We start from the raw sequence: 14,918 nt of genomic DNA, 5'->3' as shown, positions 1-14,918 counted from the left end.
TTCTTTCTTCTTGATTTTAGTTTATGGTCCAGATAATAAGATTTTTATAATCCAAATTAAATGTCTTTCTATGAATCCTTATGGCTCAGTTATAATTCCAGGGAAAATAGGTTTCTATTTCAATAGCATAGAGTCTGATGCTTGTTACAGTACTCCAAAGATTTATAATCCACGATATGGTTTTGTAATCCAAAGTATAATAATATCACATTTATAAATCTTTTCCACAATTTTCTTCAGACATCAACCTTCTCTTCTTTAGCCCAGTAGAATTATTAAGGAAGTTCCTTTCTCTCCTTTTGATAGCCGCTTTAGAGAATTGGGGGGGGGAGGAAGATTCCTCATCCCTCCCTTTCTTTCCCCCCTTACAAACGATTTAAAGGACTTAATCAGTGGAAAAGTTCCTAGTAATCTTGCAGTTAAGGTTACTCACAGTGATTTATCTTCTTGTATTGTTATGTTGAGATGTTCTGTTTCCCCCTCGCCCCGGGAGTCACGACTTCACATCCATGGCTGCCATGGATGCTCTTACTGAGATCTTGCTGGAGGTGGTCTCGGACTTCCACCCACTTGCTGCCGCTCGCGGGGAGTCCGAGTCAAGCCCCTTGCCATGAGCTCCTCTCCAGAGAGCTCATTGGAGTTCGGGAGCCCCCAAACTCCTCTTAAGGATCCAGTGATCCAGTGGCTTCACGGGAGCAAGTCCCCGAGCCGACCATTCTTGTCGCGCCGAAAACCGGAAGACATCACCGTATCTCAAAAAGGACGCCGCAGAACTGGCAAAAGTAGAGAGGAGGGCAACCAAGATGACTGGGGGTAGAAGTGCCTTCCCTATGGGGAAAGGCTGAAGAGCTCGGGACATTTCAGTTTGGAAAAGAGACCGCTAAGGAGGGAGGGACACGATAGAGGTTTATAAAATTATGCATGGGGTGGAGAGAGTTGACAAAGAGAACTCATGGGCATCCAATGAAGCTGATGGGTGGTAGGTTCAGGATGGACAAAAAGAAATAAAACTTTACACTGAGAGTGATTGAAATGTGGAATTTGTAGCCAGAGGATGTAATGATAGTAACAGGGATAAACAGCTTTAAAAGAGGACTGGATACTCATGGAGGATAAGTCTATCAGTGGCTACTGGTCATGGTAACTAAAGGGAACCTCCATATTCAGAGGTAGGCAACCTCTAGATCCCAGAGCCAGGAGGCAACATCAGGGGAAGGCCCCAGCCTCTCTGCCCTGTTGTTGGCCCTCCAGAAGAACTGGTTGGCCACTGTGTGAGGCAAGATGCTTGACTAGATGGACCATTGGGTTGATCCAGCAGGGCTCTCCTTATGTTCTTAAAAGGACTGAATGAGGACTATGTAAACTGTAAAGTTGAGTCACATGGAGAGGAGTCTTTGATATAATCAGTGTGAGTTTAATCTTGTCTCTAAGCACAAGTTAAAGGCCCTTGGAGACCAATAGGATGAACAGAAACATTAGGTCTAGTCCTTTCTCCAACCCTGTTACTCTATACCTCTTCCCAGCTTTCCACCTTCACAACAATCACGGGCAGCATCTCTGCGGGTGGGCTGGGATCACACTGCTTTTCCAGAACTGGCTCCAGATCCCCCACGGCCTCTAAGCCTGGAGAAGAAAGCAAGGGATACTTCCTCTTCTCCTACCCCAGAAGTTGCAGCAATGGAAAGGGATGGAGAATGTAGGCCAGTTTAAGCCATGTAATATCCTGGAGAGGACAATGCGCAGGGCAGGGAGGAATGCAGCGGTCAATTAGATCCTTTCCATCATTCCGCACAGGTCCCCACCACCACCACCACCACCACTGTTTCAGGGGGACATGTTGGTCTGCAGTAGAACAGCTAGACTGAGAGCCAGTTTGGTGCAGCGGTTTGGAGTGCAGACTCTAATCTGGGAGAACTGGGTTTGATTCCCCACTCCTCCACTTGCACCTGCTGGTATGACCTTGGGTCAGTCATAAGTTCTTTTAGAGCTGTTCTCTCAAGGGCAGTTCTCAAGAGAGCTCTCTCAGCAGGCCCGAAGCTACAGTGGGGCATCTCGGGGCTAGGCCCCTCAACTTCCCTTGGCTCCTTACTGCCGGAGCTCCGCTCCTGTGTGCTCCTGCAGGAAATGACCCCTGAATTCGTCATCATCGTCTCTTGTTTCAAAATGAAAACTGACGGTAGCTTGCATGAAGTCCCCAGCTGGGTCTCCTCCATGCACCGATCAGACCCCACCAATGTCCCAAGTCTATTTTCCATGCAATCTAAATGGTAGACTCTCATTGGAAAAGCGAGGCTCCCTCTTTGGACATAGGGAGGATTATCTGGCTGACCTCTCAAAACACTTTGACCCAGCAGCAGCGGCGGCGGCAGCACGAGACCTGCCCTTCTGCTACCCCTGTAGCTTTCCTTCCCTCCCCCCACCCCACTTTTTTTCCTTAGGTAATTCTGCAGAGAACATTTCTGTACCCTGTTCTTCTGAAAACTGACAGCTGAAATTTAACTTCCTGACCTTGGTGGCACCAGCCCAGCTTGGAGCAAAGCCATCGCATCCCAGATGGATGATGACAGGTCCCAGTTCTGTTTGTTTCTTCTGCATTTTGAAAAGACTGCTCTCGTCACTACGGCCTGAGCTATTCTATAGACAGGGGAGGGACGCTGCTATTAGAATCCTCAGCCTTAAACAGAGAAGCACCAAACAAGAGGGAGCAGCAGATCCCAGGCACTCGGCGAGAAGCTGCTGCCAGCAGTTCTAATGGTGTCCTCTCCTGTTGAAGGTTCATTAGCATCCACAATGTGATTCTCTAATAGCAGCTGAAGTGTTGCCGGTGTGAAACGTAGCTCAGCCGAGCAGCAATTGAAAGTAATGTAGTTATGCATAAAGGGAGCCGGCATCCTAGAGAGCGGCGTCCTCTTACATAAGTGCCAAGATAGTATTTTATTCTCCCTCAAGGCAAAGCTAAAAAAGCCAGGCTGCCTGATTTCCTTGGCATCTCCTGATGTATTTACGACACTGGCCAATTCATCAGCTCCAGTGCCCTGTGGCTTATGTAACAGGCAAAGAGGGGGCAGGGTGAAGAGGGATCGCTACCAGCGCAAACATCCTGCACGCTGTGTATCAGTGCACAGCCAGTGGCGTGACTGGTCATGGCTACGCCTGGGGCAAGATTCCCGCCCTATAGGCACCCCCTGTGACTGGCAAGCCGGCCCCCATGAGCCCCGAGCAGCAGCAGCAGCAGCAGCAGGGCACCTCTCCTGGCTGGATTGGGGAAAAAGACGACTGGGCCAGAAGTGATGTGCTGCCAGCGTCCAGAGGGCGGAAATGGGCCAGCCGGTCAAGGGAGTGACAGGCCAGGGGCTAGGAGTGTGAGGGGGAGTCGAAGGAAGAAGAGAAAAGAGATTGGATTTATACCCCGCCCTTCACTCCCCGAAGGAGTCTCAGAGTGGCCTACAAACTCCTTCCCCTTCCCCTTCCCACAACAGACACCCTGTGAGGTAGGTGGGGCTGAGAGAGCCCTTTCAAGAACTGCCCTTGAGAGAATTTCGAGGGCTGCCCTTGAGAGAACAGCTCTGAGAGAACCTGTGACTGACCCAAGGTGCATGTGGAGGAGTGGGGGATCAAACCTGGTTCCTAACCACTACACCAAGCTGGCTCTCGAGGGCCTTGGCAGTAGCTGGGGACAATGTCAGAACCAGGAGGGAAGCAGGATAGGCGGCAGAGGCCGTGGGAGGGCCAGAAGCAGATCCGGAGGCATGGGGGTTGCTAGAGAGGGGAGGCAGCCGGGCGATGGGGGAGCTCCAGGGACTGCCTGCTAGCCCTGCTGTTAAGAGCCGGGGAGAGGGGGGGAGCTTGACAAAGCCCTGAGGCGGTAGAACCCCCTGAGAGGGGAAAGGGAGCCCCTGGGTCCGAGGGGGAACACTGGGAGTCAGAGGGAACCTCGTACGATAATAGTAAGTGGCTACATATCATGGGAAGGGCTCCTGCCCTGTGTCATGTAAAAAGGCATTTAATACAAATAAGTGGCCAAGGAGGAGCCTGGGAGGGTCGCCCAGTGTGTAACGACCCGGGATGCTAGACTGAGGACACCCCTATGGGCGACACACCCGTTTACAATGACACAAACACTGTTCTTCACCCCAACCTCCGTCTCCACCAACATGAAGTTCCCTAATCCCTTTCCCACTCCTCCAGCTGGAAAATCTACCCGTCCCACAGGCGGGTATTCTCAGGTGAGTGGTGGAGCCCCTCCTGTTGGGTTGCAAACCCCTACGGAGCTGCCATTTTTTGGGCTGTGTTTTTGGGAGGAACTCTTGCACAGACAGCAAGGGCGCCGTTCCTCCTTGCCTCTCTTTACAGGCACGCTGAGAAGAGCAGCAGACCAGCAAGGCAACGCCACTTGGTGGGGGAGAGGATTCTCCTCCTCGTGTGTCTCCTGCCCCCCACTGGCTGGGTCTGCTGTCCGTGGTCCCAGCCTGAACACCCGTGAGGTCATAACTCTGGCTTCTGCTCTTCCCGTCACATGACTCTGATGTCCTTTGACTTCAGGCAACCTGGCTTCCAGGTCTGCAAGGGGTGGAAGACCACTGCTGTGCCATGTGGGAGGCCTATTTGTGGAATGTGCCCCCACATACAAGTCTCCCTGCATGGAGTACCTGGGAGTGGGCTATGCTTGACTTTTCTTCCTGGTGTGCAGGGGCGCTGTTTTAAAAAACAAATGTCCCAGAGCACTACAATCTACGATGCTACAGCTGCAGTCCAAAGTTTTCTTGACTAGCATGCTGCCTTGTTCTCTGCAATGCGTGGATCTACTGGAATGCTTACGTTTCAGACAAGTTATCAAGGTCCAAACTAGATGAAATATTGGGAGATCCAAGAAGGCAGAGAACGAAACAAAGAGAGCAAAAAAAGTAAGAGAAATTTTATGGTTCCACACATCAGTTTGGGGGATAGGGCAAAGGATTCTGATGTGGAACCTCAAATACAGCACTGAAGGAAAGGAGGTGGAGAGCTATTTAGCTACTGAAATATTTTAGCCCAATTTCCTTACATCTGCCAACATTTCACATTTGCGCTGCCTTCTCAGGTGAACCAATCCGTTCTCAGCTGAGATTCACTGTGAAAGGTCCACTCCACTGGTGAGCAATCAGAAAGGCCAATCATTTGCCATTCTAATCACACAACGATGGCTGGTCTTCCACATGGCTCTGAAAGCACTCGACAGTTATTTTTACAATAATTCTTTGATTACAAAAATTACAGCACATGGACAGTTACAGCACATGGACAGTTGGCTGCCCCAATTCGAACTTGACATGGATTATGCCATTGTCAGTGTTTGGCCAGTTTGGTGTAGTGGTTAAGTGTGCGGACTCTAATCTGGGAGAACCGGGTTTGATTCCCCACTCCTCCACTTGCACCTGCTGATGTGACCTTGGGTCAGTTACAAGCTCTGGCACAGCTGTCCTTGAAAAAGAGCAGTTTGTGTCAGAGTTCTCTCAGCCCCACCCACCTCACAGGGTGTCTGTTGTGGGGAGGGGGAGGGAAAGGAGTTTGTAAGCCGCTCTGAGACTCCAAGTGAAGGGCGGGGTATAAATCCAATCTCTTCTCTTCTTCTCTTCTTCTTCTCTTCATTGTGGGAACTGGAGAAAGGCCCCTGACAAAGTGCAAGGGTTCTGAGTCCACTCTGCTCCCCAACTGGACATGCCAGGACACACAGCCAACACCTCTACATGACACTTACAAGGCTGTTGAGTCCACTGGTAGCCCTTGCAGGGTTCAAGAAGGCAGCAAAGAACCAGGCCACAAAGAGAAGGGATGGTGCCAGGCTGATTAGGGGGTGGAGACTAGTGGGAAAGGAGCGGAATAGACTGGCACTGATGGATGCCAGGTGGCCAATCAAGAAAAGAGTCTGGCCACGTCCAGGGCTTCAGGGGTGGGGCCTGAGAGAAAGGGGATGGAATTCATGGTGAAAGCTCTCTACACAAGCAACAAATGGTTGTTCCCGTCCCCCTCCCCATTCTGAACTCTCATCCTAACAATTTCTTCATCCCCCTGAATGCACCTGCTGAAACTTCATACCGAACTCTGACACTGTAAATATCAGTGTCAGCTGATTTTTATTTTTTTGGCAACTGTGCTGCAAATGAAATTCAAAGTCGGAGATAGTGGCACCACCTGGATGCACACGATTGTTTGTGTGTATATGTGCAACATGGAATTCCAGCCTATGCCATGGTTGCTGAGCAGCAAGCAGCCAACAAGCAGACACTTGATGGAAGAGGGGCAGGCAGGAGAGGCAGCCCGATTCCATGCCATGGGCATCATGGGCTCAGGTATACCTGGCTACCAGGTACGGTATCCGGGCTGCAAATCCTTGGCCTCTACTATTTCAGGTCCTGTTTTCTAAAAATAACATTCAGCTACCCATTCAACACGTTCCCTCATTACAGGAAACCCACATGGATGTTTTCCTTATTTCACTTTCCTGGCTGGCTGTGATGCACGTGTGTTTGTGTGTGTGGGGGGGGCAGGCATATGATTCCCTCAAAATGAGGGAAATGGATGGTTTCGGGGCACGGACAGTGAGAAACAGCTTTGTCTGGGAACCACATTTTCAGTGTTTTGGCCAAAACATGCTGGCTTTCATATCTCTCCTTATATATAATTGAATAGTGGGTGCCAAAGTTCTAATTCTAAAATGCACTCCCTTAGTGTATGGCTGATGGCACTGCTCCTCAGCATATATCGCCACCAATCAGAAGGCAAAGCCCGGGTCCCGCCCACACCACAACTGCTGCGACAACCTGGTCTTTTGCATATGGAAGCTGATTGGACTTCAGTCCATTCCACACCTCAAACTCCCCCCCCCCCCCCGGCAAGGCAGTTGGAATTTTCAGTTGCATAACATACCTCATAGGGGAGAGGAGAATGGGTAACAATGGTTACCACGCTCCAGGTGAGGGCTACAGATAACTCAAACATACAAATGCTCTTCAGGTAGCAGAGATCAGTCCCTCTGGAGAAAACAGTGGACTCTGTCATTAAACCCTGCTGAGGTCGCCACAGGAAACTGACACTGTTTGCCCAAAGCCAGAGCACTCTCCCAGAGCCTCTTTCTAGATCCCGTTGTATTTATTTCAGCAACGGGCATTATTTCTAGTTCTTTTTAAGACAATAAAAGTAGCAGTCCAGAGCAGAGTTTACACCTTTCTAAATCAACTGAAATCAATGGGCTTAGAAGGGTATGACTCTGCTTAGTGCTCCACTGCAAGAGCTGGAAAGCTATATATTAGCTTACATTCAAGGCACTGAGCATTCCAGGGCCTGAAACAGAAGCTGTTTGGGCTCATCTGATAAGCTCTGCCCTGGCCCCTTTCTGGAGCAAAAAGCTAAGTGAGTGACCTGAACCTCTTTTGGATCTTGACCTGTACACACCTACACACCACTGCAGTGTGGGTCGTAATGCAAGGGAGCTGTTCTCATGCGCACATGTTTGCACTGAGATTGATCGCCCCATGTCATAAGCATATGGAGCTGAAGTCCATCAGTGGCTATTAGCCACAAGGTATAGATAGGAACTCTCGGTCTGAGGCAAGGGACGCTCTGTATTCTTGGGCAACAGAGAGAAGGCTTCTAGTGTCCTGGCCCCACTGCTGGACCTCCTGATGGCACCTGGTATTTTTGGCCACTGGGTGACAGTGTTGGGCTGGATGGGCCATTGGCCTGATCCAACATTGGCTTCTCTCTTATGTTCTTATGTTCATGCCACAAAAACAATGAAGAAAGGCAGGATTGGACAGGTCCATTTTACACCTTGTCCCCCCCACCCAAAACACTTACGTGCTCCAGGAAGCACGGCCCAATTTCACTGAGATGCGGGTCCTCGTTATTGTACTGCTTCTCCAAGTCCCTTACAAAGCCCATCTGAAACCTGTAGATGTCCTCGATGTTGCCGAAGATGATCTTCAGCTGTTCATCACTGAACATGTCTCTTCTCTTCCGACACTGCTTCAAATAACCCTAGAGGAGAGAGAGAGAAGAGAAGGTTACGGTGAAAATATGACACACACACAGTTCAGTGGACACTTACAAAAGGGCAGAAATGCATGGACTTTGGGGTTTGTTTTGAGAAAGACATGGTCACATGATGGTGCTTTTCCTTCTCTGTCTGCCGCTGGTTTTATCCACCTTGTGTTGTCCTACCAAACTCAGCCCTTCACTTCCTGGCCTGCGGCGTCTGGGTTTTGTCCTTGCTCAGTGCACACCTCTTGCGAGCTGAAAGCCAGTCAGAGCGGGGCAAGCTCCCCCCACCTATTCCAAGGACTACCTTGTTGCCCCCTGTGAGGACGTGACAACTTCCTCCATGACCGGCGGGGCTGAGGAGACGGATGGCTAACTGAGAAGGCTGGAAGTGGCTGCGGGGACTGCTGGGGAGGAATCACGGCTTCAAGAACCCAAAAGTTAAGGAAATCAGACTATAAGGGTCCCATAGTTCTGTGTCTAAAACTGAAACATAAATATTATCGAATATACATAAATATGCATGGATTTATTACAAATTCAGGAACAACAAATAGATGCCCAAGTGCCGCGGGCCGTGGCTAGGAAAGCTCTCTCATGGCTGCCACCGGTGTGCCCTCTAAGCTGAGTTAGTGTGAGCTAGCCCACAGATTTTTAGCCTCCAGCTCACACATTTTTGCCTTAGCTCAGGAAGGATGGGGCTCCAGAGCAAACTAACTAATGCAGTAGCCAGATTGCTCGCTCACAACTTTAATGCCAGTAGCTCACAAAATAGAATTTTTGCTCACAAGACTCCACAGCTTAGAGGGAACATTGGCTGCCACCACTCTGGTCTGGGTCTCCCTGTCTGGGTCTCCTTGGCAGGGCCCAGGGAACCCACACAACCCCTTTATAGACTTTCTTTTCTAGCAGGTTTCCCCTTATAAGTGACCAAATGAGGTGGGAAGACCCAGGCAGAGTAACAAACTGTTTCTGTTAAAGAGATTTAATAACAACTATAATCCATTAACATATAGGGAAAATGAGCACAGTCAACCACGGTAGGTAAACCAGCAAAATAAGAAACCCTAAAGCATCTGCCTATACCGTCCCTAGCCTTCTCTAGGTCTTTGGCCTCAAGCTGACTCACCCCCTATGGATGAGGGATCCCTCCATCTGCAGCAGCTTCACACTGGCTCTGCTCCTTAGGCGTGAGCCTCCTCCCCCTTTGGGCAAGGCCTTTTATCTCTTCCTCTGAGGCACCACCCTCTACTATTCTACTGGTGTAAGTTTTCCCACCACATCCCCTGTTAGCCAATCACAGGGTCCAAAGGTTGACCTGGGGAATGCAGGCCCTGATAGCTACTCTAGTACAGGCTTCCCTGGAGCCACTAGTCCTCCCCAGATGCTGCAGGCCCGCACTGCTATAGGCCTAGCATCATGACACCAAGTAATAGTAGGGTTGCCAGCCTCCAGGTGGGGCCTGGAGAGCTCCCGCTTTTACCACTGATCTCCAGCTGACAGAGATCAGCTGCCCTGGAGAAAGTGGCTGCTTTGGAGGGTGAACTCTATAGCATTTGACTCTGCTGAGGTGCCTCCCTTTCCCAAACCCCGCCCTTTCCCAGATCCACTCCCAAAGTCTCCAGGTATTTTCCAACCCAGAGCTGGCAACCCGAAGTAATAGCTTCAACTCACACATTAATCCAAATCACACATTAATCCAAAAGATAGACCACCACTGAGGAAGGCCAACTGGGTGAAATACATTTGGTCAGGGTCAATAATGGTCTATCTTCTCTGAGGGAAAAGGTAATCCCACAGGAACCAAAGGACAGTGGCTTTATCAGGAGAGACAGCTGTTTTGGCACTTTATTCTGTCAGGGAACAGTGGCCAGGCTGGCAGTGGGCGGGAGAGAGGAGCGGACCCAGCACCCAGCCAATGGCACACGAGTACTCTTGAGTGGCGGTTGATGGGCCAATGGCTGATGGAGCGCACAGCACAGCCAATTGGAGAGCTGGAAAGTGCCAATATGTTAGGGCTTTTTTGTATATCAGATAAGCCATTCTCCCTTCCTTAAACTTAGTGGCAAGCTTCATCTTGGAGTGCTCTTTCCCCTGACTGAAAGGGCTACCTGCTGTGGGATTTAGGCTGCAGTCCATCATTTTTGAGGTCTTTTAGCCACAGTAAATGCCTGTTGGGGAGGCTCACATTCCATATCACAGTGAGGATGCTTTTGCTAGTTTCTGATGCCTCACTTTCCCCTACTGCTCTCTGCTAAGCTAAGCAGTTTCCGCAGGTTTTCCCCACTCCTTCTGAAACTGGCTCCACATCCATTTTGGTTAGGATCCTAGCAGACATCTGTGTTGATGGGGCCCACAATGATATGGGGAGGAGAAGCATAAGTGCAGAACAGCACGGAACTAAAACAGGCGCTTAAAGTTATTCACTTGTGATAAATACAAATGGCATTGAAGCCGCAAAGGGGATCCACGCTGCCAGCTGTGTGCTGCTCATGGATGCCCCGTGGTGCAAACAAACAGCAGTGGTTTATTATGGCACTTCTGGGCAGGGACAGCAGGGCCTACGGGACTAGCTATGGCAGGGGTCCCCAGCCTTTCAGGGATCTTGAGATAGTGACAGCTACCCCAAAATGGCTGCCAGATGAGGTGGAACTTCTCAGAATACCTCCCTCCTCCCTCCTTCTGGGAAGAAAGGATGTCAGAAAGGGGGATGGAACCACACACTGACTAAGGAAAGATCAGTCCTTGGTTGGAAACCCATACATACATACTAACCTCAGACATTGAATTAAATATGGTTTAGGGTCTCTCAAGATGACATCAATGAGCACGGATCTTTGGTATGGCTTATAGAAGATGATTCACCGTCAATACATGGGCTATCTGCTCTTTACAGCTTTAAAGATCAGTATCAGCACATTGAATTGTGCCCAGAAACTTACTTGTTTGGCTTCTGTGTAATATACCTTTTGGTAGAACCACCTAGTCAAATGCCAGGCAGTCACAACATGTTCCATAATAATAGTGGGCCTTTCTGAACAGCCTTCAAAGGAAGCCTATAAAGAGCACATTGCAATAATCAAGACACAAGATTCCTAAGACATTATGATAGAACAAATGTGCAGGGTGCAAAATAGACATTTGGTGGCTTCTTACATGAATCAGAGAAGTGTGCATGTATCAGTCACTGAGGCAACTTCTCTGCCTTTGTATTTCTACAAAAAAATACCTTTCCAAGCATATTCCGTGTCCAGCAGAAATCCCTAACCTTTTTGAGCCTGTAGGCACCTTTGAAATTCTGACATAGGGCAGTGGGCAGAACTATACAGAGGTCAGAGGCAAGCACAAAATTTCAGGGAATGAGATCATGCATAACTCTAATAGTAATGCTTCAACATTTCAGGCAGCATCTCTGTTTAACAGGACACCTCTTAAAATTAACATACTGTTGTTTTCTTGCATATACACAGCTTACCTTCAGTCACATTGTGAAAATCTTTGTGCTGTGGTGGAAGCTGCTGCTGAAGCAACTTTTGAAAAATCTGCACAGACAATAGGGCTGCCAAGTCCCCCCGGGGGGAGGCAGGGAAACCCCCACCCGGGAGGCCCGTTACCCGGCGGCACCGGATCGGGCCCCAGGGGGAACCCCACCCCCAAAGCACGTCACACGGAAGTGACGCAAGCACGTTGGGGGCAGGGCCGCAATCATCCGAGGGAAAACTCTATGTTTTTCCCTCGGATGATTGTGGCCCCGCCCCCAGCATGCCCGACGTGGTTGTGTCACTTCCGGGCGACGTAATTGTGGCATGCACGCACATGGACTCCTGGACCAGCACAGGACTCCCCCGCTCTTCATGAGATGAGGACTTGGCAACCCTACTGCACAGTCTTCTTTAGTGGTCTCCCTTCCAAGTATTGACCCTGCTTAGCTTCTAAGAGCTGACAAGATTGGGCTATATACCATGCCACCTTCCCTCCCCACATACAGACATGAAGCTGCCTTATACTGAATGAACACTGGTCCACCACAGTCAGTACTGATTGCTCAGACTCACACTAGCTCTTCAGGGTCTCAGGCAGAGGTCTTTGAACCCGGGACCTTCTGCGTGGAAAACAGAGGTTCTATCACTGATCCACAACCCCTCCCTTATGCCCGACGTGGTTGTGTCACTTCCGGGCGACGTAATTGTGGCGTGCGCACACATGGACTCCTGGACCAGCACAGGACTCCCCCGCTCTTCATGAGGTGAGGACTTGGCAACCCTACTGCACAGTCTTCTTTAGTGGTCTCCCTTCCAAGTATTGACCCTGCTTAGCTTCTAAGAGCTGACAAGATTGGGCTATATACCATGCCACCTTCCCTCCCCACATACAGACATGAAGCTGCCTTATACTGAATGAACACTGGTCCACCACAGTCAGTACTGATTGCTCAGACTCACACTAGCTCTTCAGGGTCTCAGGCAGAGGTCTTTGAACCCGGGACCTTCTGCGTGGAAAACAGAGGTTCTATCACTGATCCACAACCCCTCCCTTTTCACTGGAATGAGGGTACCCAACAACAAGCACTGCTAGGGTTGCCAGTCTCCAGGTAGTGGCTGGAGATCTCCCACTATTACAACTGGTCTCCAGGTTACAGAGATCAGTTTCCCTAGAGAAAATTGCTGTTTTGGAAGGCGGAGTCAAGGAGAACCATGTAAGCTGCTTTGGGTTCATTTGGGGGGGGGAGGCAAGGTATAGATGAAGTAAACAAATAAATTCCCAAGGGTCAAGTCTTTACATCTTGGCTCATTTTCAAGCTACCTTGGCTCATTTTAGTAGAAAAGAGCAAGACTCCAGGAGCACCTTAATGGGTGCATTCAGACGGGGCATTTACAATGGTATAGGTGCCGGTTGGAATCGGTGTACTTACCGGCATTCACACGGCGAACATCTGCCTTCTGTCCCCAACCGTTGCAAAGAGCTTTAAACCATTGTATTCTGCCACTAGGTCCCCAAGTGGTGGTATCCTGAGTGCAATGGTTGTAATCGCTTTACCCCCCCCCCCGTCTGATCGCTCTCCACCGTTGTAGAGCCACTTCCGTTCAGAAGCCCAAGGCTTCCGATTTTCACCCACCTTTTTTTTTTAGGTCGGCGATATGCGCTTGGGCGAAGCTTCACCCCCGTTTGTTGTTGTTTTTTTTTAAAAAAAAGGTCCTTAGTTTAACGTTTTAGAGGAGTCCGGGACCTCAGGGAGGCCAGTTTGCTCTTTAAACCTTAAAGGTAAGTCCTCTCTTCAGGGCATGCTTTTCTGGACGGAGTGTTTTGCGCATGCGTGAAGATCGCCATTCTGTGGATGGCTGCCTATGCGCATACGCAAACTAAGTTAAAAAAACAACAACAAACCGCTGACGCCCGCTGTGTGTGAACGGGCATACAGCGATGGGCTCCGCAGACAGGAGGTAAGTGTGATCGCGTTTTAGCGATCGGTGCAGTTTATGCCAGCTGAAATGCCATCTGAACGCACCCAAAGAGTAACAAAATTTGTGGCTGGGGAGGAGCTGAAGAGGTGAGCCGCGACTCACGAGAGCTCCTCCCCTGCCACAAATTTTGTGAGTCTTGAAGGTGCTCCTGGACTCTTGCTCTTTTCTACTGCTAAAAAGGTAAAGGTTCCCTTGCTAGAAAGCCAGTCGAGTCCGACTCTAGGGTTGTGGTGCTCATCTCCGTTTCAAAGCCGAAGAGCCAGTGCTGTCCAAAGACATTTCCGTGGTCATGTGGCCAGCATGACTAAACGCCAAGGCACATGGAACGCTGTTACCTTCCCACTGGAGTGGTACCTATTTATCTACTTGCAATTTCTTGCTTTCGAACTGCTAGGTTGGCAGGAGCTGGGGCCAGAGATGGGAGCTCACTCTGTCATGCGGCACCCGGGTCTCGAACTGCTGAACTACAGACCTTCCACAGTCTGCAGCTCAGCGTCTTAACCACTTGAGCCACCGCAGCTCCTTTTCTACTGCTACAGACAGACTAACAGGGCCACCCATCTTCAGTCATTCTATATTTTTATTTTATGTTATTTTATTGTAAAAAAACCCACAACCCAACAACCCCAGCAAACAAGAAATAATCCCCTCCCCCAAAGACACACACACAAAGCCAAAACCCAGGCCCGTTCAGAAAGTCAGTCCTGACGATGTCTTTGGGGGAGTCAGGGGGATGGGGAGGCCAAGGAAGTGTCATCCTCAGGAGGCAAAACACCTCTGCATTTGCAAAGGAATCCACACAGTTTTGGAGAAGGGCAGCCAAGGTTTCTGATGAGGCTGGGGAGCCAGGCAATTTGCTTTTTCCGGTTACTCTTTGCCATCATGAGAGGCTAGATCAATCTGGCTTCTCAATCCCATTTCAGCACGAAGAGGAGTCAACCTATTTAGAGGGAGCCTGGGGTGATTAAGCTGTCTTCTCCAGCTCTCGGTGGGGAGGGAGGGGAGCCACATTGCTCAGATTGTGTTCACTTAATTTGGGCAAAATGAGTTTTTCTGAACCAGCAGCCGGCCCCGTCGCTTTGCAAATGGCAAATGCTCGTTTCCAGTCTTCTCTACTTTACAAAGACATCTGAAAAGATTTGCTGGCATTCCACCTTCTGGCAAGATTTCTCATTCGATTCCATTTGGGATAATAAAGAGCCAAGTAAGAAGCTCCAGCAATACTGTGCAGGGGCTGGGGGAAACCGCGGCCATTCCTTGTCGTCAGACTCACTGAGAAGATGGCCCTGGAGAGCCAGTTAAAAGAGCAGGTATGTCAGTCTGGCGTATTCCGACTTTCTTTTTGCTACTGGGGGGACAAGTCACAAGTGGGAAAAGGAAAAGAGCAAACATCAGGGACACGGGTTCTTCTGCAGCACAGACCCATGTGATTCAAATGAC

The 14,918-nt window shown here is 49.8% G+C and overlaps 1 protein-coding gene across 1 annotated transcript in view; it reads right to left on the bottom strand.

Annotated features, from left to right (window-relative positions):
- The window catches only part of ARHGEF9 (Cdc42 guanine nucleotide exchange factor 9), a gene marked incomplete at its 3' end in the record, with an annotated part of 276,721 nt that overhangs the window by 4,894 nt on the left and 256,909 nt on the right, over window positions 1–14,918 (bottom strand). Inside the window, exon 6 of the mRNA XM_015418081.1 lies at window positions 7,837–8,016. Coding sequence (XP_015273567.1) covers window positions 7,837–8,016 — 180 coding nt within the window. The remainder of the gene's footprint in view (window positions 1–7,836; window positions 8,017–14,918) is intronic.

This window comes from Gekko japonicus, unplaced genomic scaffold (assembly GCF_001447785.1).
Source record: "Gekko japonicus isolate JY-2015 unplaced genomic scaffold, Gekko_japonicus_V1.1 scaffold1397, whole genome shotgun sequence".
Taxonomy (NCBI): domain Eukaryota; kingdom Metazoa; phylum Chordata; class Lepidosauria; order Squamata; family Gekkonidae; genus Gekko; species Gekko japonicus.
The sequence above is the reverse complement of the archived record's forward strand: the minus strand, read 5'-3'. Positions and strand labels throughout refer to the sequence as shown.